General features: G+C 41.4%; 1 protein-coding gene across 17 annotated transcripts in view; it reads right to left on the bottom strand.

The window, feature by feature from the left end:
• LOC108032501 (neuronal acetylcholine receptor subunit alpha-7) overlaps nt 1–25,129 on the bottom strand; it is a 100,180-nt gene that overhangs the window by 13,617 nt on the left and 61,434 nt on the right. For 8 of the 17 annotated variants that reach the window (XM_050885666.1, XM_017106319.3, XM_017106323.3 and 5 more), the window contains exons 4-9: nt 18,830–18,969; nt 12,495–12,539; nt 9,028–9,137; nt 2,470–2,650; nt 1,136–1,211; nt 566–760 (exon numbers count right to left, since the gene is read on the bottom strand). In XM_050885666.1, the coding sequence (XP_050741623.1) occupies nt 566–760; nt 1,136–1,211; nt 2,470–2,650; nt 9,028–9,137; nt 12,495–12,539; nt 18,830–18,969 (747 nt within the window). Of the gene's footprint in view, nt 1–565; nt 761–1,135; nt 1,212–2,469; nt 2,651–9,027; nt 9,138–12,494; nt 13,480–18,566; nt 18,612–18,829; nt 18,970–25,129 lie in introns of those variants that run through there. The other 9 variants (XM_050885665.1, XM_017106322.3, XM_017106321.3 and 6 more) reach the window with 5 other exon arrangements.

Raw genomic sequence — 25,129 nt, 5'->3', positions numbered from 1 at the left:
TGGTTCATGGAGTTTAAGAGGGGGTATTTATTTCAATTTTTCACGGGACAGCAGGGACTTTTAGTTTATTTAGTAGCACAAGACGAGTGTTTCCGTTTTGCATTTAGCTAATTTTAAAAATCAAATCTAGAATAATCAAAGTTGCAAAAAGAAAACACTCTTTGATATTTTGGTTTTTATTGAATTGGATTTACTTTTAGTTAAAAACTGAACAGAGAACATGCATAGACTGACTATCGTTAGAAGCAGCGTTGAATACGTAGATTTTAAGGGGATTCGGGGTTTATCTTTGATAGTTAAATCCAGCTAAGCCTCATTTCGCTACCCTTGCTGCTTGACCCTTGACCTCACCGAACTGGATAACCTGCCGGGCCTAACTAACTAACTCGGACATCTATGCATACAGAGGCTAGTACTTGGTAATTTCGGAACAGGGGAATCACCGCTGAAAAACTCACAAAATTCATTTAGAAAGTTGGATAATACAGTTCAGATCGGTTGGTACATATAAAGAATGTGAGGTGGTTCTGTGTCTGGACCAAGGACACTCGGTTGGCATACTCACCCAGCGTCAGCTTCTCGCCCGAGTCCGGCGGCAATGTGAAGCCCAAGAGGGCCATCGATGAGATCAGCACACAGGGCACGATTAAATTGAAAAAATAATATAATGTACGGCGACGTATTTGTATAGTAAAGGTGATATCGACATATGGTTCTGGGCAGCAGGCGTAGACTATCGTATTCTTCTTTCCCGGCATGGCTGAACGATAAAAGTGGATTAGTGAGCTTCGGGCAAGGATATTTTGGCTTAAGACAGAGACACAAACATAGGTACATGTACAGACACAAAGACACACACGTATGTATTTACAAAAGATTTTTACAGATCACTCTTGCGATCGAGATCGCAAATATATGTACAATTCAATCGTAAAACTAGATTAAGGAAATAAAGAGCTAGGCAAATCATAAGGGTCTATGAAGCAATTTTTCGGTATCGCAGGCAATGTGTTAAACAATAAGTAAATGCGTTTTCTTTTGCAATTGCGGTTATGCGGTTAAGACATTTACAAATGACAACGATCAAACGAAATAACAGTTAGAGAAATAAGCATAATGAGGTTTGTTTACTAACCAAGCAAGTACCACTCGCCATTTGTTATGAAATCGGAAAGATCCCCTCCATCTTCGGAATTCAAAACCAAATCCAACTGATTTTCAAACGACATTTTGTATTGTTTTTTTTTTCATGGGTATTCACAGGAATGGAAATCAATTTGCCATAAGCAAATAGATTTTTACATATTTTTGTTTTTTTTTTTTTTGGAGGTTGGTCATTGAGTTTTCGTAATTTTATTTGGAGAAAGAGAACATTTAAGATTTTAGTTTGTTGTTGAATTTTGTTTTGTTTTTACAATAAGCCACATTGAAACAACATTTATGTACAGATATAGCATGTGTTCGAGGTGTACGAAAGAGAGATAGAGAGCGAGCAAAATATAGAAGTTGTATCTTTTCATTTCTGTTGAGATTGTTTGTTGATAATATCTTGTGGGTGCAAAATACGTGGGAAATAAAAGCGCTGTAAACTAAAGTTGTTCTCAAAACGTACTTCACTTCGAGTAAGTTACAAAAGATGTAAAGGTAATTTTTTGTTGACTTTCATTAAGAGTCTTTACGTCGTCCAAAAGTATTCGCCTTTTGCTGTTTTATTTTGGGCGTGGTTTTTGCCTGCTACCATGCAAAATAGTTGAAACTTCAGAAGTTCTCTGCGCGGAAAGATTCTAGGGTTTCCACACATGATTCCATTTTGGGAGACTTTATACGAGGGCCAACCGAACTCTCCCAACACTGGCGGAAAAGCAGTGTTGAAAGCGGCTGCCATTCGAGCTAAGCTCATCGTGTGCGTGTGGGCGTGAGATATTCATCTTGCCAGATTTCACCTGGGCTCTAAATATTTCAGCCGACACACTGGACCTCTTACAGTTCAGTGTTGTTAACAACACTGCGATCTTTTGGTTTTGTAATTCGCAAAAACGCAAAGAATTGTTCGACATGAGGTTTGCGAACGAACAAATCATAAACTAGAAGATAGATCGGGTGGATAGAGATAGAAGGACAGAGAGAGAGAGCAAGAGATAGAAGTTTTGAAAAGCATATAAACGAAATTACAAATCCGTCCTAACCCTACTTTCCTGTGATCTCTATACTTTTCATTTGGCTACAGTCAACTCCCGACAAGTTGCACTTCCCTCGCGTGTTCCTCGTGCGTGACTCTCGTGATTGGCAGAAGCGTGATCGTGCTCGAGTTTAAAATGTGTTCGAGTTCGGGTGTTAGTGTGATTTATGCGAGTTATGTGATGTGTAGCCTAGTGTAGCCAGCGTTCACTGTACTATTGGAACTAGTTGCTGTTTCTTTTTACTGTTTGCTTGTTCTTGCTGTGTGTATTTTGTCGATTGCCACTTTACCTGATTTCCATCGTAAGTCCAACTACCGAATTTCATTTCGCAATGTTGGTCATCAAATGGGAACCACGTGATGTCTATCTTGCATGTGCTCTTGAAGATACCAGGGGGCACGTACAGACAACTGCCGTTATGTTTGACCACAATGTTGGTGTGATACGTGCCATCGAATCCCTCATCCGCGCTAGATTATTGTACAATTTGTTTTAATGGATTATTGTCTCGATCGATTGCTTGTTATTCGCTTATCAAGTGACTAATCAGTTCGATTGATCGGTTATCAGTTTTGGTTTCTCTTTCATGTTATAGTGGGTGGAAATTTGATCAGTTCTTCGGTTAGTTATATGTGACTTGCGCTTTGGTTTGTCATTTTCTTGTTTCATAAGCTACTAAAAATGTTTTTTGTTTTCGGACTCTGCCCTAGATGACTAGAGCTGGGATTTATCGGGAAACATAGCTACTCTGGGGATTCGTTGGGGGATTTAGTGTCAGGGGTTGTGGTTCTGGTTGTGTAGTGGTCTTAATGGCTAAGTGTTCTGGAATCTGGGGTCTCTCAATCTCTACTTGGAACAGACTTACATGGGTTCTCTATTGGTTCACTTAAAACCTATGGGGTTTACTTTGATTATTTGGGGCTGTATGCTAAAGTGCCCACTAAAGTGGATCTCAACCAGCGTTTGGGGACCCCAGCGGAATTTCCATTGCCTCGTACTCGAGACTAAACCCTCAAAATGGCAATGGGAATCTGCGGCTGGCCAGATACAAATATCTCTGCAGCCATGTATCTTTGTATCTCTGCAGCCAGTCATCCAGTGGCCCTACCAATATGCGCATATGCAAATGAACCTCGGAAGCTACTCCAAAAATGTGGGCAAAGCACACTATGTACATATAAACCCATCAGTGAATATATATATTCGCGTGCATTATGTATGAGTATCTCTTGACTTTGCTGCTGCCCTCGAATGCTGCAATAAAATGCAATTACGGCTCTGATTCCAGCTCGAGTGCCGAGAATGTTGCGTAAACATTTTGTGGACAATTTTGTTTTGCATTTTTCGGTCACCGCAAAGAGGCAATGACATGGGGATTCATGATATCCAAATGCGGGGTGACAGATAGGGGCGGTTGGGCGTCCATGTGGTGGGATGTGGGTGGCCTTTCCGAGGGCGTTGGGGCACGTTTCCCCTGGCAACGAGGCTTACATGCAACTGCTGTGGCGTTTAAGGGGAATTTGTGCGCTGATTAGCGGCAGGTCAAGCCGTAACCGAAGCACAGATGTGGCCCACTTGGGCTTAAGAGATTGCGGTTGGGGGCCAGGCTCAACATGTACATATATACAGGTGGCTATTGTGCGGCATTTCAGTTAATTGATGTGGCAAAAAGGTGAGGGCAGTCTGGCCAAGCAGCCTGATAGGGCCAATATGTTTTAACACATACGAAGTTTCAGCCCGTAATTGGCACGTCAATCCTTTCGGCTCCGACCTTCATCACTTTGCCCGCATTTAAAATCATTTTAATTTGGAAAAGTGAAATATTCGCCGGTGTATATATTGTACAGCCTTGGTTTTTGCTGCTGAATTCCCCTTTGCTACCGGGCCTTATTAATATTGACGGTTGGTTTTTGGGGCACGACTTAGCCGACACCGCTGTCAGTTTCATTTTGGGTCGGCCTTTCGGCTGCGGCTTACTGGCAACTTCAGGGCGACTTGTGAGGCTTTGAAAAACACAGATAATGTTGCAATTACAGTGAAAGCTTTTCACTGCGAAGCGCCTGGCATTGGTGGTTTAAGGTCCGGCATCTCAATTAAGTTGTTTTGAACGGCATCGCAATCAGCGGCTGAAATCAGCATAAGTGAATGACACACAAGAAGGGGAGATGTACACGATTGATTCGCCGAAGGAGACTCCGTAATGAGGCGAGGCCAATCTCCAGCCATGTATCTCCATCTGGAACTTTTGTGTATCCCTGTCCCGTGCCCATCCTCGTTTCCGGAACCGTGTCTGTGAATGCCTTGCTATTGATCTAAATGATGGCCGCACATTAGCAGCGCTGGCGACGCATACAAATTAGGTCCAAATGTGAGGCAGTAGAATTAATAAATTAAACGAAGTAAAAGTCTGCAAAGGGCGATGGTCCCGGCCACGAAACGTGGACTTGTCGAATCCTTTGCCAGCTGCCTGCGAAATGTTTGACTTGGCTCCTTGGCCGGGACTCGAATCCTGGCCTCTGTGCAAGTTCATTAGCAAACAAAGTTGACAGCCGAAAGGTTTCTCCAAGGGCCACGCCCCAGCCACTCCATCCACTGATTTCCCCTGACTATGCCGGGCTACCCAGCTAATCAATATGATTTTTATTTCCAGCCATTCTCGCGTGGGCCTCGTCCTTTGTCTCGGCTTTCGGTATTTGCTCCTTGCTGCTTGGCCTCTGTCTTGGCCATGCCTTTTCCTGCGAAATCAACGCCGGATGCTGCGTGCCATGGAAATTAAACCTGGCCAGTGTACGTGTTTTGATTCATTGTTCTGGGTCCTTTTTTTTCGGTTTGCTCTCGGCTCTCGGGTGACATGTAAATTCCATTTGGATCCTGGGGTCCGGCCCCGAGAACATGCCCCGTGCGTCAATCAAGCGTAAACCGTGTGTGACCGGTCGCCCCATTAGGTTAAATAAGCTTACTGCTGGTCCTCGGCTGCAGTGGCAAATATAAATTGCAATTAGTTCTGCAAATGCACCACCTGCGCCCCATCCGCCAGGTGCATTTATATCCCGCTGGCAGTCTCCGCAGTAGTTTGTCTTCATTTGTAAGCCGAGTTTGGAGCCAAACTAAATGCGTGTATGTTCCTGGCCTTTTTTTTTTTTGGCCCGCTTTCAGTTTTCACTTCACAGTTTTTGCGCCTCGTGGGATTTGTGGCATTTAAGTTGTTTTTAGTCGCCACCTGGCCATGGCCAAAAGGATGCGGCAACACATTTTGACGTTTAAGTTATGGCTTAAAATGTTTAAGCTCCCCCGGGTGGACACGGATTTGTTTAGCTCACTCTAGGTTTTTTCTTTGGCTCAGCCAAAAACGGATTCGTTGCAATCGCATTCGGGCAGTGCAGCTAAGCAAAAAAATGGAAATATCATAATGAAGTTTTTGCTCACGAGATAGAAAGCTTCTTGCCCGTGTATGAGGTTTTTGTGCGAAAATTCCGCTAGGCGAAAAAACGCTGGATGAGATATAAATTTAGAGAAATAGAGTTATTCCTTCGAGGTGATTTCTCTGTGCTCAAAGTGGCACCGCAATCATCATCTGCAGCCACAGCTGCTTCATTAGGTGTCTCTGGTTGTGTGGCTATCTTACGGATACCCTACGCGTTCTGAATGCATGCAATCGGCTAGGAGCTTAGACAGATACTTAGGCTAACTTACGCAGACTTAATGGCCATGGCAAATGATTGCTCGGTGCCGTTCTCTTAACACATCGATGCACACGCACACACACAGACGGTAAAATATATATATTGATATATAGATATAGATATTGGCATATAGTTGGGTAGTTAGACGGCAAAACACAGATATATGGTTATGGGTGGTTAGTAAACAGCAATAGCAGGTTGGGTTGGGTATATAGAGTTGGGTTATAACTGGACACCGAGCAAGAACGGAGAAGCATGAGCTTATTATTATTTATTATTGTTTGGGAACACAGTGAACAAATAGCTAAAATGAACGATATATAGCACACACCGATAACAATTGATTACTTTGGTGATTGCACACACTCGGGCACACCCCAACGCATCCACACACACTCGCTGAAGCGGACATTTTAAAAGCGAATAGAAATTGGAAATTGGCGAAATTGCGAAATGAGAAATGAAACGGCAATTATTCAAGGCACTTCGATGAGTGAATGACTAGGGATACGGGCATCTAACACTCGTTAGGAGCCCAAAGCCCAAAAACATTTCCAATTTGTACTCCCTTCGCAATTGTTATTGGCCATGATGTTGAAATGTTTTCGCCCGTGCCCACGGGGCGTATGATGAATGCATGGCCATGGACATAATTACCACTGATGTTTGGTCTGGCCGCACACACACAATCACACCTCTAGACTAACTAGTTGGACAGATAGACTAACATTTAGTGAATGCGATTCGATAATAAATTTGTCGTTCTTTTAGATTAGTGCTTTTAGGATTATACAGTATGTAGAGATGACTCTTCCAAAACATAGTGTTGCTGTAGTATACTGTTTATTTAAGTTTTAGCTAGCTGATTTGCTTTACCATCTTTAAGAGTTGAGTTTTTAGGAACAGACAAAGTTTTAGAGTTTCTTTTTTAATCCACAAGAAAATGTATACTCTTGGCGGAACGTTGGCAAAGTTTTTTTCAACTAAAAGTTGACAGAAAAATGTATGTGAGTTCTTTACAGATAAATCGATACAAAGCAGACAGTTTAAATTACTATTCAGGGCTTTTAAAGGAAGATTCATCATACTCTCGGTCAGCCGAGGGTTTTTGGTTTATAATATTTTCCTTTTGGTTACGCATATTTTGTGTCTTGTTTTGGTTAGTTTTTAATGTTGAGATGGGTATTCAGTATTCAATATTCGGTTGTGGTGGTAAATATCTGATAGTGCATTGGTTTAAGATTAACTTGATGGGTTTGCTTAGCTAGCCTAGCTAAGTTTCGATTTAGCAGAATGTATTTAGTTGTAGCTTATATTAATATGGGATGGTTTCTCTATTTAGATACGTTTAACATGTCGTTAATACATTTAATTTAATCGTGTTTGTTGTGAGGTGTTTTCTGTGTGTATGTGTATGGAATGTGGGTTGGTTAGTGGGTGGCTTGGGTGGATCAGCTTCTTTATTCGTGGGATGAGGTGGGGGATTTATGTTAAATATATATATTTTTTTGCAATTGGTATTATTTTTATGCGGTTTTATTTAGTCTTTTGTTTAGTAAGAGGGATTTGATTTCTCATGCACAATACTTGAAAATCTATTTTGCCTTTTTCGTGATTGTCTGGATGGTTTCTTGTTTTGTTTTTTGCAAGCTACGTATGAGAATGACAAAAAACATTTTTCCATTTTCAGTTTTAATTATTTCTTTACTGTTTGTTGTCGGCCAAATAAATTCAAGTACTGAACGTCTAACCAGAAATATTACACCAGCATATTGTTGAACAATCTCTGAGGAGGTTATTGTCTTTCGGAAATGGAGCGAGAGGACTTTGACTTGGCCCCGACTTAAGGTGAGTCTTTGACTGGGAAGCAGACCACAGACCGCTGTCCTCGATTTCATTTGTTTTACCTCGAGGAATTTGAGCCGTGCTGTTTCGAACAAAATACTTGCGCAATATTCTGGTTAAACAAAGTTTTAGTTCTTTGGAGTTTAGTCTGGGCGATTATTTAGCTTGTTTTGCGGTTACTTCGTCTTTGGTTTTAGTTCGGCCTTACGGCTTGATGTTTGGTTTAGTTAATGCTGGATAACTCAGGCATTTCTTGTTTTATACAACGTTCGGTTAGCATTACGAATCCAATTACAATGTGAGGCCCACATCAACGGCAAGCTGACAATGTACAGTCCCACTAGACAACCACTGCGTGTAAACTACTCTTATTGAAGTAAACAAATGTAAATTATTCTGTTTTTTCTTTTTTTTTTTTTGATTGTTTTCCTTATTTTGGTTAAGTCACTTTTCGAAACGTAAACATTGAAAGCAAATCATAAGTGGATAACATTGAAACACAAACACCATAATGTACGGGTGGGAAAAGTCGATTTAGCCGCCGAATCGAAAACATTATTGTATGTTTGACTTGCGGCTTGTTTCGATTTTCGTATTTGTTATTTTTTTAATTTTTTACAAATAGACACACAAACAATAGCGAGTGGATTACGATGCGTTTATAATAATAGCTATATAATTATGGGTATGGATATGAAGTCATACATAACTAAAGTGTATGCAAACATACCAAATATGCTGGGGATAATCGTTTTTAATTCAAAACCAACTCAAATCGAACCGTACAAACAATATCATAAACTAGAGGAGGGCAAACAATTAACTTCAATGGGCTTGTTGATGGTAATACTTCCGAATGGACGTAATTCCACTGGGAAACCAATTCAGCAGTACCCGGAGCTCTAATGGTTAGCTAGTAATCTAGTTTAAATCAACTAAAGTGCACAATTCAGCTACGTAATTACATTCGTAAATGCTAATATTAACTAGAACTAGAACTGAACGCAAAACGAAACGATAACTATAAACGTCTTTGGGGTCTTCATCCTGAGACTCGTCTTGGATGGTTGTGGTTTTGGTTTTGTTTCGGTCAGCCTAACTTACCATTGTTCAAGTAATACAGTGAGATTGGGTTATATATTGTGAGTTATACGATCCTATGCCTAGACTTAGTCTGCTCTATGTGGCTGGTTATGTATTGCGCAAACACTTTAAACTGATACTCAGATTGGTTTCTTTGGATTCATGGGGGCTGCGATAGCCTTTCTATTCGGTTACGGGTATCTCGAGTCCGGCCGGAGTGGACACAGATCACTTACCTGTTGTACATGAGCACGTCGGGCTTCCACAGCTTGTTGGGCGTGATTCGCAGGTCCTTGACCCCGCCATATTCCGTCTCGTTCCAGCGCAGATTGTAGTCGTTCCACTCCTGCATTTACATGGTTTTATTAGTTTTAATACTGATTGAAATGGTCTATGCTGGTTTTTCAATATATGTATTACTATCAAATGAAACGTCTAAAAGTTCAAATAAAAATGCGACGTGATGTTTGGAAAAGAAAACAGATTTCTATGGTTATATTCTCTGGGGGGGGGAGGGCAGAGTACGAAAAGAAAGTAGGAAAGAAAGTCAGGACTCCGAAATGAAATCTACTCAACTGCTGAGCACATGCACAGACACACATGCACGCTATCAACTACCAACTACCACTACCATTACGCACTAGGACTAGGCTAAGACCGAGAGATGGCCAACGCGCTCCATCTCTCTCTGCTAACTGATTGGCAAGCTGTTGCGCTTAAGCATGCCAGCACACACGCACACTCGGGGCACGCACACAGATACAGAGTTGCTGGCTGCATTATACAACAATGTGCAACTTGACAACAATTTCAGGCTAAGTCAAACCACCCACCCCCGCCCCTTTTCGGGTCGACGGAACCGCATATGAGACAAGTTTTATCAACGTTCCTCGTTTGCTCTTTTCTGATCCTGTTTGTTGGTACACGGGGAGAAAAAGGTGATGAAGTATTTTAAAGCTCTTCATAAAACTCTATTTCAAAAGCTTACTTCAATAATTATAATAATATAATTTAAATATGTTAAAAAACAGCTTAAGATACTTTTTGCTTTTTTAAGATACATTTTAGAAACAGTTTAAAGATTTATCAAATCTATTATAATATATGAAAAAAAAATCTTTTAAACTTTTTTTTAATCTTATTTTTATTAGTCTTTACAAGTATATCGAAATATTGAATCCTTTAACATCTAAGTTTGTCTAAGATTAAATGACAATAATATTTCTTTAACGATTTACGCATTTTAAAGACCGTAATGTTGAAAATTTCTAATTACTTAAATTTTTTTACATGAGTTTTTCTCAGTGTAGTCAAACAGTTGCTCAGTGCTTTGTGTCACTCTGCGGTTGCCTGCAACGCGACTCTGTCCCACGATTCTGTCCTGAATTTCCCCCTGGTCGTTGCGTTTTGTGGCTTTCCTACAAGTGGTTCATGTTCGTGTCATAAAAGCGGCAAAGTTTCCCCTCTACTTAGTTTCGCCTTTGCGGGGCTCGTGTTCGTTCTATTGCTGTTGTTGCCGCTGTTATGTTTATAATTTAACACATTTGTGGCATTTTTAGAGCAAGCAATTGTCCTGGTCGACCCCCCTTGAGCTGCGCCCCTGCCCCCGGAGGCGGGACAACCCCCCCTTTTAAATCACAAAAATTTAATTACATGCCATGACCCGGGCTGCATTAAATTATACGAGTGTTATCCCTGGAACTAAAGTATCTGCATCTGTGCCGGGCCTGCTTTAAAGCTGTTTAAACTTTTCCCACCGCCTATCCTTTATTGTGAGCGGTTTTTATGACAGCTGTAAAAACAGATGCCCCGTTTCCAGGGATCCCATTTGGAGGTGAGCCGAATGCTCCACGCTCCTAAAAACATTCCACCGCTTTGTGCGCCGGCGGAAGGACACAGATTTGATGCGAGTGAGGCAATTATTTTGCGAAATAGTTACCGCGAATCTCACACATTTAGCGGTGCGTGGCTAAACGTTGGGATCTACACATATCTAATCTGCGCTTGGCCAAATACATTTCGAAAGGATACAAAAAATGCGGTTAAATGTTTGTTTTAGGTTTTTTTGAGGTTTTTAAAATGTGTTACTAGTATTAAAACCTATTTTAAAAATATTTCTGGCCTGCCTCCACAGTAAATTTTATTTTTAAAGCTCGAAACTCGATTCCGTGCCTATATGAGGTGGAGACCCGTAGTCATCGATTTTTCGGCATTTTCGGGTCGCGCTTTGTCTCGTACTGCTCCTGCGTTCATTTGCCGGTTTTAATTGCTATTTGACGGCATAATTGGGCCGTCGAGCAGAACAACAATCGGTTGACTGGCACCATCGACAGCTGCAAGGAGTGGCATTTGGAATTCCAGCAGCTTGTCTGCGGTTGCGAGTGCCAAATTGACAAACATTTGTACACCATTGGGGGAAATGGCGAATGGCGACAGTTTATAAACGCCCTCGCTCGGTGCGGCCATCAATCATAAATAGTGCATTTTGCACTGGTCCAGATGCGGCATTTTATGTGTAGTTTGTGTTTGATTGCAATTGCGAAATTACTCAAATTTATAGACTCCATTCGGTCGGTCCATCCAGTGATGGAGTGACTTGCTGTGTGCACTCCACGTGTTAAATATATAATTTAATTAATTTCGCAAATTGACAGGACTTGACGCGGCGCAATGCCGGAAATGAGTGTATAAGTACGAAAAAAAGCAGCGGGAATATACCCATTTTATTTCCGCTGGCTGATGTCCGTGCATAAAGGCCATTTTTTATTTTTCTCTCACACAAATGATAGGCACTCGGCAACAATCTCACAAAAAGGTAAATGCAACAAGGCATGCAGGACGAACAAACACAGAAGGGCCCTATTACACGATGCGATCTCGGGGCATGCAAATGTCGCGTGTTTTTTGTGCTGGGTTAGGGGTTCTGTTTAGAGTCATGTTTTCTGGTCTCTTCGATTTATGTGTTCGATTTTTAGTTGCTCTTAGTTGAAAAGAAACCGAAACTAACTCGCATTGAGTTCTAAATAAAAATGTCAAAAAATTGTTATTCGCTGTAAAAAAAGCTAGATGGCATTGTAGATCTCTATGTAGAAAAGTTATAAATTCAAAGAGAATAAAAGGAAATAGCGGAAATCAAAGTTTATTTAGCTGTGTCGGTGGGTATGTGGGTTTGTATTTATATAAGCGATTTATAAAGGTATTTAAGCTTGTATTTAAGGGTACTTATTTAAGTGATGATGTTTAAATAATTTAACGCACACACGAACTAAGCCAACACAATCTCAACGAGAGACAGGAGGAGAAAGGAGAAAGAGTCGCAGAGATAGTTGTTACACGAAGCGTTTTTTACAACAGAGCTTTGGGCAGCAGGATTTCAGATGAAACTTTTAAACAGCAACGAAAACTCGATTAACTCTTGGTACTTCAGGCCGGGGCCGTGTGTGCTTAAATTATAATCAGGACAGACTCTCCCTGGACCGCGGCCAGTACTCAGCACTACCAACTATAAGGATATGCATTCCTCAGATTGAATATACATACTTCCTACTGGACCGATCCAGAGAGAGTCCTTGATGTTCGATTTATGATTAGATAGGTTTAAAGCGATTACACATTATTTAAAATACGGTTTAAGCTATAAGTAGGTATTTAACTTGGGGTTTAGGTTTATGATTTATGATGGCGAGTTTTAGTTAAGACTTACCAACGAAAGCCAAAGATTCGTTATGAGAAGCTGATTCTTCTCGTCCTACAAACGCATTTGGAACGAATTTTGGTTGGTTTTTTGTTGTTAACGCCAAAGAACACAAGAAAATCAAGTTCAACGCAAGACCAACAATGGAAAGTAATAGTAAGTAAGACGAAAGGAAAGCCAAAAGTTAATTTAAGTCAAAAGTTTAAAAAGAGCAGAGCATGATAAAAGAAAGTTTTGGTTTATACATTTGTTTTATGAGTTTTATAAGGTTTTGTTTTTTTTCTTTTCTTCTTGAGCTGTTTGTATATATTTTATTTTATTTATAGCATCTGTTTTTATGACGTTTATGAATACGATTTTTTGGTGTTTTAGTTTAGTCTCCACTAGCTCTGCTGGCGATGAAGTATGGCCTAATGTGTGGCAGCTTAAATTCAGCTTGGGCTTCGGGGGATTTTAAAGTGCAAGTAAGTAAGAACTCTTATCGTTCTCTTTGGGGCTGTTGCAATTAACTTGTCTCATCGCCCATCAACACTCAATTTGCCCGGAGACCGAGGAAGAAGCCGAATGAAATGCTATCAAATACTTTGTTGGCCCAGGGCAGCTTTGAGCCGCTCGCCTTGAAACCTAATCTCAATCCGAACCGAATTTTAATCTGCTGGTCGGTGGGCCCTCAGATCCTTTGTCCATTGCGCCAATTTACTTTACAATCCCTCCGCCCTCCTTGCGGAATGTATATGTACCTACATATATCTCGGATTCATCCCCGATGCCTGGCAATAAAAACTTTGAACTAGGTATCAAAACCCATTTATCTTTATACAAAATTTTAATTAAAGATATTTCATGCTGGCGCATTGTCAGTCACTCAGCCAACGTCGCCAACGTCGCCAACTATCCAGACCAGTTCATCCCATTTCCAGCTCCTCCCACCACCGGATGTTGGATGCTGCTCAAGGTGGCCTTCAGCGGATGCCGTTTGAAATGCAGATGAACGACTCACCGCATCCGGCAGATCTGCATGTGAAAGCCCCTCTAAGGTGACTGTCATTAATAACTTGTCGGGGTAAACAACGAAAATGGTTACATCACACAGCCGCAGAGAAACAAAAAACCACAGGCCACCGAAAAAAATGGTAAAAAATCCCGTGAATGCGGGGGAGTTTGGCAGCAGCTGCAGTAACGACTTGAGCCATTAAAAAACGCCAGATTCGTGACCAAAAGGGGATTTAATGATATGCAGGGTGGGACTGAGCTCCCCAGCAATCCTTGGACAAGGGTTTGCTCTGGTGACCTGGATGATTTCTGCCCGCGATTTCCACTTTTACCGCCCTCGAAAGCGAAGGGCTCCCGGCACGCAGCATTTAAGCCAATATGCAGGCACTTCCTCTTCACGTCAGATGCCACAATACAGCAACATTTGAATGTGCGGTGGGGATTGGGAGGTAAACACTTCCACACCCTCACATGCGATATGTGTGGCATGGCATTTTTGCCGTTGACACCTTATAAAAATGGCGGTTTTGTGCAAATTTCATGTTTATGACAGACAGGATGCGGTACGGCGATGTGAGCCCCTGACATTGACGCATACTAATGACACTTTTGCCACCGTCTTTTCGGGGGGCGAAAAAACTTAAAGCACCATTTGCAGCAGACTCCGCATCTGCATTAAGCTTTCGCGTAATCGTGACAGAGGCGCTCTACCAGATACAGATACTTATGTGTGTATATACATACACTGGTACTGGAGCCGTACGCTCGCCTGCTGCACAAGCTTATAGATTTATTTTGCATTAACGTGCCAAATTGTTTTTAAATGAGTTTCTAATGAGCCAACAATTGCCGTTGTCGTCTGTAGTAACAACAATCCAGATTCCAGACTTCGGGGCACTCGATCTGGCCGGGATCCCCGGGATCCGAACCCGGACCCCTTTGTAGCACCGAGCTCCCGTGATGAATGAATGTTTTTGGCAAACTTTGTTGCCGCTGTTTGCCTTACAAATGGGTTATGCACATGGGCCAGAAACGAGAGTAGACTAACGCCAGCCCGTTCAAGGACGAAGTTTGTTGGCCTTGGCAGGACTCGAGGGTGTGTGTGTTCCAGGCGAGACAAATGAGTGGATGATAAGTGAACGAGGCACTTTGCTCAGCGCTGCCAAATGACTTTGTCGAACTCCGGCTGGTGTTAGCGGGCCATAATTTGGGCGAAAGTGTGTTTATAATGGGTTCGAGGCGTGCTTGCCAAGTATCAATGGTTAACGCTAATAGATTCGACACCACCTCAACTTTTAATCTTTGCCCTTGAAAGTGAAAGTCGTTGACTGCGTTTGTGGTGGCTGAATTACATCAAATTTTATGGAGTTTAGAAGTGAAATTTTCAATTTCTTTTAGAAGTAACTTAGTTAATATGATTTGAAGTACTTTGAGGAACCCTAATATATGTTGCGCTAATAAGTATGCTTCAAAAATGATGTTGTGCTTCTGTAAATGATGTTGCCGAACATCCAACGCTTAATTTTATTGTTTTTTTTCATAGTTATAAGAGCCAGAACTTATTTAGTGGAACTTTCTTAATTCAAGAAATAAACTTATCACTTTTTCTGGGGTCACATCAGTCTAAATGACTTTGGTCTGTGTCTTAACGAGGCAAAACTTCAAATTCAATCAATTATCTGAAGCTTCATTATTCTCTCCCTGCTATCATTTCAATGTTTCCCCAATGTTCGCACACAGATGGCCAAATAATCTGCATAGATTCCGATTTCTGACTTTCAGCTTGGGCCACGCCCCCGAACAAGAGATTAAACACCATCAAAGCTTGTTCGCTTCACACCCTCGGAAACTTGCAATGTTTTCATCCGTTTTTTGGCTGGCTGGAAAAGCGTTTGGGAAGAAAGGGAGAGTGGGTGGCCTTTGGCCATTTCCTTTTGACACATATTTCTAAAGCCCCAGTCATTTAGGGGGCTTTGTGGTGGCTGCAACCTGGCAAGTCATTAGACGAGAGGTTACGACGAGTGGGGCTAAAATGGTGCTGTGGTGTTAGCCGAAAAATGCTAATGACTTTATTTTTCTTAACTTTGATGCTGATGACGCCCGGACCACAATGTGCATTTTAATGTCGTGCCAAAGGAGCCTTCGACCTGACCCGACCTCGTCCTCCTGCTCCTGCTCCTCCCACTCAATGGCATTCGGTTGCAACGGGCTGACATGACGGGCCATCATCACCATCGTCATCATGTTTGCCACCATCTATATGGCCATCAGCCCGATGAGAGGAGGGAAGAATTGCCGAAGGAGTAACCTTTGGTTAGCCACGACCACGTGGTGGCCCGCATCCTTGACGGCAATGTTGCGAAACTTTGCCAATTGTCGGTGCTTCGGTAATCCCCAACCGTCAGAGGGAATTTTCGAAGGGCATTCATTATTAGTTGGCGCAATTTGAGTAATTGACCGAACTGTGACCAGGAGCCGCTGAAAATGTCAGGGCTCGTGGAATCATAAATCTCCATTCGGATCGATTTATAATTTATGCCACTGGAAATCAACGCGTTGCGGTTTCCATTTGCCCCTTCATATTTTTGATGCCATCCCTCCCTGGCATCCTTCCATCTGTCCGAATGGCCAGTGCATAAATCAAATTATTTCATACATATTTAATCGTGTAAATTAAAATGCATTTGATTTGCGAGCGCATAGATGTCCTGGCTTTAATTGTATAATTTATTCGTGAGGCTGGTGGTGAGACAAGGGGAAGGGCGAGCACATTGAGGCCATAACTTCATCGATATCTTTTGGTTTTTAGTAGGTTTGGCTGTTTAGGTTGTTAGTTGTGTTGCGCAATATGCAGATACATTTAAATGGCAATATATATATATTTATATATTTATGTACGTATAGATATAGATACAAAGAGAACACCGACTTGGAATTTTAAGTTTATCTTTCACTTTTTTAAATGCACTTTCGTTTAAACAACATGCAAGACACGACTTTAGTTGTTTGTTGCTTGTTTTGGTTTTGGTTGCGTTTTTAATGGTAGCTTTTGCCTTTTACTCGGATATGTATAATCAGAGAACGCTTTATGACATGTACCCAGCAAAAATATATGGTAAGTATACGTATATCGAACATAATCCGTAAAGAATACATGTACACACTATCTCTCAGGGCGGCAGACACAACAATCGCACACGCACAACGATGGGAATTTAAATGCAGGTAAAACATAATTGGAATTGCAATAATCTTGTGGTGGGGTGCTAATAGTCTTGTAAATCATTTTGTCAATCGATTAATGCACTTAATGGAGCATACTAATTTGGGTCGAAGGTTATATTTCTTCGGGCTATGGCAGGGGCACAAAGTCTAATCAGAGTCTAAAGTTTTTACCTAAATTGTAACTCTATTCGCTTAAATTGGTTGTTTAACTAAATATCTGATTTGAAATTGACTTTTAAGCTAAATGGGTTTGGAAGTATCTTTGGCGCTGGACTGTAATTACCCATTCCCCAGTGAAGGGCGGAGTTTTAAATACGGTGATTACGGGGGGTTATCAACGGCAACTGCGGCCATCGGACATTGTATCACGGATATAATTTCCCGACTAAGCACATTTATTCACACGGCACGCCGCATGTTTCCGGGGAATAATATATAAAATGTTTTCATTTCACGTTTGCACAATCAGAACAGAACCAAAATGAATAAAAAATTAAAAATAATTATAACAAAATGTACACGACCGTGTAAATCACACAAAGCCGAACACAACGAAACAAATCGAAATAAAAACGCCTAAGCACGCGGCTGATCAACCAAAACTGTATTCATTAAAACTGTATTCAATTGAAAATATTTTCATGTAGCTTAAACTTTGAAACATATCCTTTTTTAATTGGAACGTCAATTAGATGGGTTCAAAAGTTGTTGGGTTGTGAGTTTTTTATTTTACGGGAATTGAAAATTGACGGGCAATCATAAATCTGTCTCTGGACATTGGATAGCTCGGTGGTTGGAGGGGCTATTAATTTTTTTTGAAAAGGGTTTTCCTGCTCTGTCTGCAACGATTGCAACGCGAGTTTTCAGGTGAGGCCGGGCGCAAACAACGCGCTGAAAAAATGGCTGTCGCTTCAGAAAAATATAAATTTTATTTATGTCCCTTGGGGTCCTTTGTTTTGATTTATTTGTTTATGTTTATGGTATGCCCGGCCATTTCTGCCAATTTAGCGATGCCATTTCGGGCATCCCTTGTCCAGCAGAAGGCTATTTTCCCGCCCTCACGTCCATTCCAAGTGAAATTCGTGTAAATCAAAAGTTTTAGATGTGGGGCGATGGGATTACCCGAAAAGGTCTGCATACCCAGAAAAAGTACTGCATCTAACACAGATAATATATTGCTTTTCGTATACATTTCAGGATAAGTAATAGAGAAATCATAGGAATCTCTGCTCGAAAACATCATCAAGCTATTTATAATTGATTTGCAGTTATTTATATTTGATGATATCATGATTTTCTTATGAATTCCAGGATAAATAATAGAGAAATCTTATTAATCTCTGCTCTAAATCATCGTCAAAACATTCTCAGTTATTTATAAAGATTAATTCTTTATACGTGGTTTTAATTTGTGCTGTACTTGCAATCGTTATATGTATGTTTTTAACGTTCTTTTAATTGAAACGTCGCTTGCTTTCAAAATAAAATGTCAAAAGAACAAACAAACGTGAAATTCTGGCACACACATACTCGCAGACTCACACGCACACACAGACAAATTGAGACAACACATATGCATACGCAAATATGTATTTATTTATTGATAAAGAAGCCCCCGAGGGGCAATAATTATTGAATGGCAAAAACAAACTCTGAGAAAACGAAATGAAAGAAATTTGTGGTTTTGGTGGTGGCACAAGTTACATATATGTTTTAAAAAATTTGTCGCTTTTCGCCTGACAAAACGGAAGCCTCAAAATGGAAACAAAAATCACAGTCGATCGAAATGAAACAAAAAAACAGGCCTAAAGAATACATTTTGTTGTGATGGTGACACAAAAACGACGGGTACATGTCACTTACCAAATTTAACCACGCATTTGTGGTCAGAATCTGATTCTTTTCATCCTATAAGAGACGCAATCAATAATAGTTAATTTATAGCCTGCTCACGTTACATAAGTCATGGGTTTGCATTCGATTCGGAAGAGTATCCGACAGCGAATGGAGACTGAGCCCCATGCGAACGCTTCTGAGTATTCACAGTTTTTCTGGGTTATTCGATTTGATGCTTTCGAAAATGTTAGCTTGGCCGAAAGGATGGCGTATCCCCGGCGACCACTTACCACGTCGATGATCTGCTGCAGCGTCAGTCCAAATTTGACCTCCAGGGGCTCCGATTCGTTGGCGACCGGTCGCTCCAGCGTGTTGTATGTGGAGAGCAGGTGGTTCAGCAGGCGCTTTTCATGAGGTCCTTGACAGCTTTCTGCAAAAAAGGAGAGGAGGGAAAAACCCAATCAGAGAGGAGAAGTGAAAAACGTGTTGCAATCAAGTGGGGGCATCATATTCGCCACTGATTTATGGCACTTTCTGGCAAATTAAACTAATAACCGGACTCACTTATTGGCAGTGCGGCAGAGCGGCTCATTACGGAAAAAGTCATTATAAAAATGGCATGTACTTCGGCAGCATGATGCCTTTTTGGCCGAAAGTTAATTGGTTGAAACCATTTTGGGGACTCCAAATAAAACGAATTTTCTCTTTTGGACAGAATGGCTGTGGTGCGTGGCGGACAAGGGATTTAATGTGCCAATGAGAGCTGCTAAATTGGAGTAGTTAATGCTCTGTTATTGGCATAATAATTAACGACTACTTCTTAAAAATGACTCTCCAAAATTGGTTTTCTTAGTTAATTTTCTATATATGTATTTATTTGATACCCTATATCTTAAGTATTACAATTATTGATTGTTAATAAGATAAGGCACACTTATGATAGTGTGGTCTCATACAACTAGTATTATATTTCCATTCAAGTGCTCTTACATAGTTGCTTCTATGGCCTCCGGAAAATGGCTTTGGCTCCCACACAATTTGGCCTGGCTCCTCGGCAATTCCCTGGTTTTGGGACTGGCCAAGGTGGCAGCCATAAAATGTCATTAAGTGCCACTGTGTAAGAGCTCCCCCGCAGAGGACAGTCGCATGAAGAGTGTAAGGTGGAACAGGACGAACAGGTGGAACCGAAGGAGGTGTCCTGGCACCTGGTACATTGTGTTAAACCAAACCGTAAAATGGGCAATGGCAAATATTTGAGATGAGCGCAAAAAGTTTTGGGGAATTTGCGAGGACCGAAGTAGAGCTACCGAGTTTCGTATCCCCAGAGAACGCTGATAAATTGACAACTCAATTGTGAAAACTATTTGCACGCCATTAGGCGAAACGACAGCAACAAGAGGTGTGACCAGTTGGGCCAGGGGACAAATATTGACAGGCCAGCCGCAAAATTTGAGCCCAACAGTGTGTCAACTCATTCATGAATGCATCGGCTCCCCGACCTACGGCCTACAGTTTCCAGTTCCCAGCTCCCAGTTCTCCAGCTGCCCAGTGCCTCGGTGGTTTTGGCTTGGGTCCAAGCTGTTCGCATTCATGGTGGCAATCGAATTCATGTCGGAATTGCGTTTAAATTATGCAATCGGTGGAGGAGCAGATTCACAATGAACAGCAGGAGCAGCAGCAGGAGGACCAGCAGGAGGACCAGCAGGAGGACCAGCAGGAGGACCAGCAGGCCATGAATTTGGCATGGCCGAGCAACCAGTTGGAACTGACCGCTGACCACTGACGAACTGACCAAACCCACAGGCTGTCAAGGTGAACGATTGTGTTTATTACATGAGCATTAATATGCAAGGCATAGGACTGGGAATGCGACCTGATGTGGCGTTATGGGTTGGCAGTGGGCGGGAACGAAGGATTCTGGCCGAAATGTCCTTTGTTCTACCGACAAGTGACACTAATAAGCAACTAAGCTGCTAACCGAGTGCATTTCACACTGCTTTGGCGAGTATGAGCTTTGGATAGCTTTCTGCTGATTTTAACTTTTAAATGTATCCTATCAAAAATTATTACTGAATAAAGATAAATGTTTTATTATTGCTAATGATCTAATTTTGAATGTCCTTTTTCATTCTATTAAAAACTACAGTCTTTAGTAGAAGCAGTATTTAGTACATTGCGTACTTAAGTTTTATGAAAGTTTCAGTTTAAAAAGATAATTTGAATTTTAATAATTTGAATTTAAAAGCAAATATAATAGTAATAGAAAATAGAAAGCTGTGATATATATTAGTAAAAAAAATATATCTAAAATAAAAAGATTGATAAAGGGTTCAAGCAGGCTTTTTAAAAATTGTTTTAAATTATATATTACTCATTTAATGCTTTTCCCCAAACTAATTAAAAGAACAATTGCAAGTCTTATGCTTAATTGTCAGTCTTTGATTAACGAACATCTTAATGAATGTCAAAATACCGAAATAACACGGTTTTTATTAAATGAAGTTCAACGTTTTAATCTGCGGTCGCAAACATTTCAAACATATAGTGGTTAAAGAACCCTAGGCCCTGTGCCTGGGCGCAAATCAGGCATAATTGAAACCGAAATTCGAATTAATTGAATGAAGTATGAGCCCGAACAATGCCTTGACGGACCCCTGGTACTGGGCTCAAATAGTGTGCATACTTCTGGGCGCATCGGGACTGTGTGCCAGTGTGTGCGTAGGTGTGTGTGTGGGGGTGTGGTGGCTGTTGCGCTGTGTGGGTGAGTTACTGCCAACTTATTTGTGCGGTGTGTTGACCCAGTTTCGCTAGCTCGCTGGCTCTCGGGCCTGATCAATTTGGCCTTGGGCGTCGGTTAGAACTTCTCCAGCTGCAGTTGTCCTTGCGTTAAGTTGACATTTGATTTCTCCGGCCACCATTGTTGCCTTTCCCCCCCCTCCCCCTGCTTTTGTCTCTGGGGTCGTCCCTTGCATGATTTAAAACTATTTAACTTGGCTTCGCCGTGGGTGGCTTCTTTTGTTTTGCTACATTTTGGTCGTTTCGCTTTTGGCACCTTGAATGCTAAGTGTTTTTTCGCTTTCAGTTGGTTTTTAAAAATTTATGGGCACTTACTTTAACCTTGGCTGAAACGGATACCTCACACACAGAAATTCGTCCTGCAATTGTGTGCAAGGGGTTCGGTAAATTGTTAATTACTATTGTGATGCATTGTGTGCTCCTCTCCCATTGGAAAGCGGAATTCTTTGAGCGCTGTGCTGCTGCGCCACCTTGGCGTATACGTGATTTCTGCGGGTAGTTCAACGTTAAGTGTGCTGGGACTGTTGTGGACAGAGAGCCGAAATGAACTCGTTCATCAAGTAGACAACACCAAGGGGAGACAAAACAAAAATCAACTTATTCAATGAAAACTTGGGGGAAACTTTCTCAAATGCTTAGCAATTCAAATGCTGAAAATCCGTAAATTGTTGTTCAAGTCAAGTTGCAGACAGGCGACTGCCTCTCAACGCCGCTTACCTAAGCAATGCAATTTATTAAACTAACTACTTAGGCATGCGAAAAGAAGGCCCGAGGAAAACACATAAAAATAATCTAACACACTCTCAAGGCGACTGAGGCACTCTCCATGCCAAGAAGTGAACGAGGGCCAAAAGCGGGGGAGGACCAGGCGGAGGTGCAGGTGGAGGTGGAACTGGCAGTAGAAGTAGAAGTGGAAGTGGAAGGCAAGAGCTCCGAGAAGTAGCAGCTGGAGAACTCAAGTGGCAACACACACTTGAAGGCCCGACTCGACTTGGCTGCCAAAGAGATACTTTCAGCACGCCGTTCGACAGCATCAGCAAAAGCTACACAGCAACAACAACAGCAACACCAACCAAATCAGTCACAATGGGGGTTGCACTGGGAGAAAAGAGCACACTAAAAATTACTTTTAGATTAATTTGAGGTGTCTAAAAGTCGGCAGGAGTATACTTTATGCTCTTAGGTACAATGAATTCTATCAGAAAGAAATAGGTAATTTATTTGTTGCACACTTTTAGACACCTGCAATTGAATTAGTGAATAATTGTGCATTATTTTTTTATTTTATTGTACTATTGATATAGTATGTTAATTATATTTAAACAAATTTTACTCTCTAAGATCAATAGAATGGTAAGCATTTTTTGAAATTTTACTTTTCTGTCATTTTTCCAATATTTGTTTTGAGTGAAAAACGTATACATTTATTTTTGTATAGGATACGAAGGCAACCAATATATTTTGAACATGTCAAGAATGAATATTCTGTCGACTTTGTTGACTTTTGGGATAAATAAGCTATGTAGCTACCAGAAAAAAAGAAAATATATAAAAATGTTAATAAAACCAATGGTTTACCCGCTCTGCATTTCACTGCACACCTGGTGCGATTTCTCGCAGTGCAGCCAGCTTTTGGCGACTTAATTGCAATGTGTGGGACCTGCTCGGCCTTTGCATTATGCATGAACCGACACACGGCTCGTTATTATCATTTTGGAGTCCGCTGCCTGCTTGGCACTAATTGCAATTAAACAATAATGCAAGCAGCGGGGTGTGGATTTGCTGCGACCGGGGGTCCTCTCACGGATTTTGAGCAGAAATTCGCTTAGAAAAATGTGTGTAACTGGCTTGTAATTATGTCGCTCCGGCTGTCTTTTGACGCCAAAAGGCGTTTAATTAAATGTTAATAGCCACCCCAGCGGGACGGCAAAGGGTGCGGCAATAACAACAGCAACAAAGGGAAGGCAATTAACGGCTCTCGTTGCCATTCGCCGTCTTTGTTTATATGTATTTGCATATCATTAAGCCGGGAAAATAACTGTAAACGCTTTTCCTGAGCGAGTGCATTATCAACACTCGCCGGCGACATCTGACATCCTGGATGGCTGCCAAGATGCTGGAGTGTTTAATTGCCAACAGAAATTGGCTCACGACAAAGTTTGCCTAGGATAATGAGATCCCTTTTTCCCCACCGAAGACATCTTCTTTAATTTTGGGACCCAGAAATAGGATCAGATCAGGGGAATTTCAATTGTACCGAAGCATGTCTTGTGGATTCGTGGCCTACCCCATTGCGCTTTTGTCTAAGGACCACTTAAGAGCCATAAAAAATCAACACCCAAAGAGCCCAATTTCATTACGCATAACATTTCGACCATCTTTATTTCCGTTTCCGCCATATCACACACACACACACACTCACCGTCACGAACGCATTAGGACCTATTTCCATTTAGCTCTCAATGAGCTTGATGTGTTTTTCAATTTTTCGGGCATTTCCAGAACGAATCCAACTGGGATGCCCGAGTCCCCGATTCGTTCGCTCTCATATTAAATGCATATCGCACTGCGAATGTGTAAATTTTTGTGGGCCGTCGGGTGGTTGGGTGGGCGGTGGCCTGGCGATGGGTGGCCTGGCGATGGGTGGCCAGTTAGTTGGCAAAGGGCGCCGCATCGCCATGCAGCATGTTTGTGTCACGTTCGCGACTTCATTTGAAATTCATGCATAATAAGCAGTCAAGTACAGGCATCCACACCCATGGCTGTGCATCACGAGGGTCGTGGGGTCGTCGGGGGACTGGGAGTGCGAGTGGGTGGTTAGGCCGAACTCCGCTCGGCTCCACACTGCTCTTGGTTCACCCACTCCGCCCCCCTTTGCAGCATAAACAAGCATCCAATGTCGGGGCTAATTTTATTAAAAAACATCGCCAGCAGCCAACAGCTAAGCTAAAAGGCAAGCAACGAAGAGAGTTTTCCAGCACAGTGGATGCAAAACAACTTTCCAAATAAATAAGAAAATGCCTCCTCCTATAGTTTATGAAAAAACCAAAATAAGTTAAAAATATTATTAAAAAATATTTAAACTTTAAAAAATACAAAAATATTTATATATACATAATTTCTTATCATTCTAAAAAAATTTAGATAAAATAAAAAACAAGTTATTGAATAATTAGATGAAAGATTACAACTGTTAGATAGTAAATTCAAAATTATTTTTAAATTCAATTTTAATTAGAATGATTTATTTTAGTGAAGTCAAAAACGTATTATTGTATGAAATACCTTAAACTTAAACAATATATTTAAGTAAACACAACAACGTCAATATTAACTATGTAAAGCCGATGAATTAATAAACGAAATCAAGGAAAAGTTAGGAAATAAAAGAAAGTCAAGTTATCTTAAATTTAAAAGTAGAATTTTCAAAGTTATAAATGTGTTAAAAACCGATCAATTCGTTTGCTCAATTTCGGAATCGCTATCTTCGACATGATCGCTGTTACCATGAAAGCAGGCCGCAAAGTCCACTACCGAGCCGTACGTGTCGCATATCAAGGCCAGCAGGATGTTTTTGCCACAGCTTTGACCTCTGACCACGGCCCTGATTTGGGGGCTGCAGAGTAGTGAGAAATCGCGGTCCGTCATCGCGTCCAGTATGTGATGGAAGTCGAGCGTTACGTTGTAGTTCCTTGAGCAGGCCCTAATCGTGGTCTCGTACTTGTCTATCTCGTTCGTTCCCCGCCCTGCAATCCGCTGCATACAGTCTATTTTGCCCCTGTGCCGATGAAGGA

Source organism: Drosophila biarmipes, chromosome 2L (assembly GCF_025231255.1).
Source record: "Drosophila biarmipes strain raj3 chromosome 2L, RU_DBia_V1.1, whole genome shotgun sequence".
NCBI lineage: Eukaryota > Metazoa > Arthropoda > Insecta > Diptera > Drosophilidae > Drosophila > Drosophila biarmipes.
The sequence above is the reverse complement of the archived record's forward strand: the minus strand, read 5'-3'. Positions and strand labels throughout refer to the sequence as shown.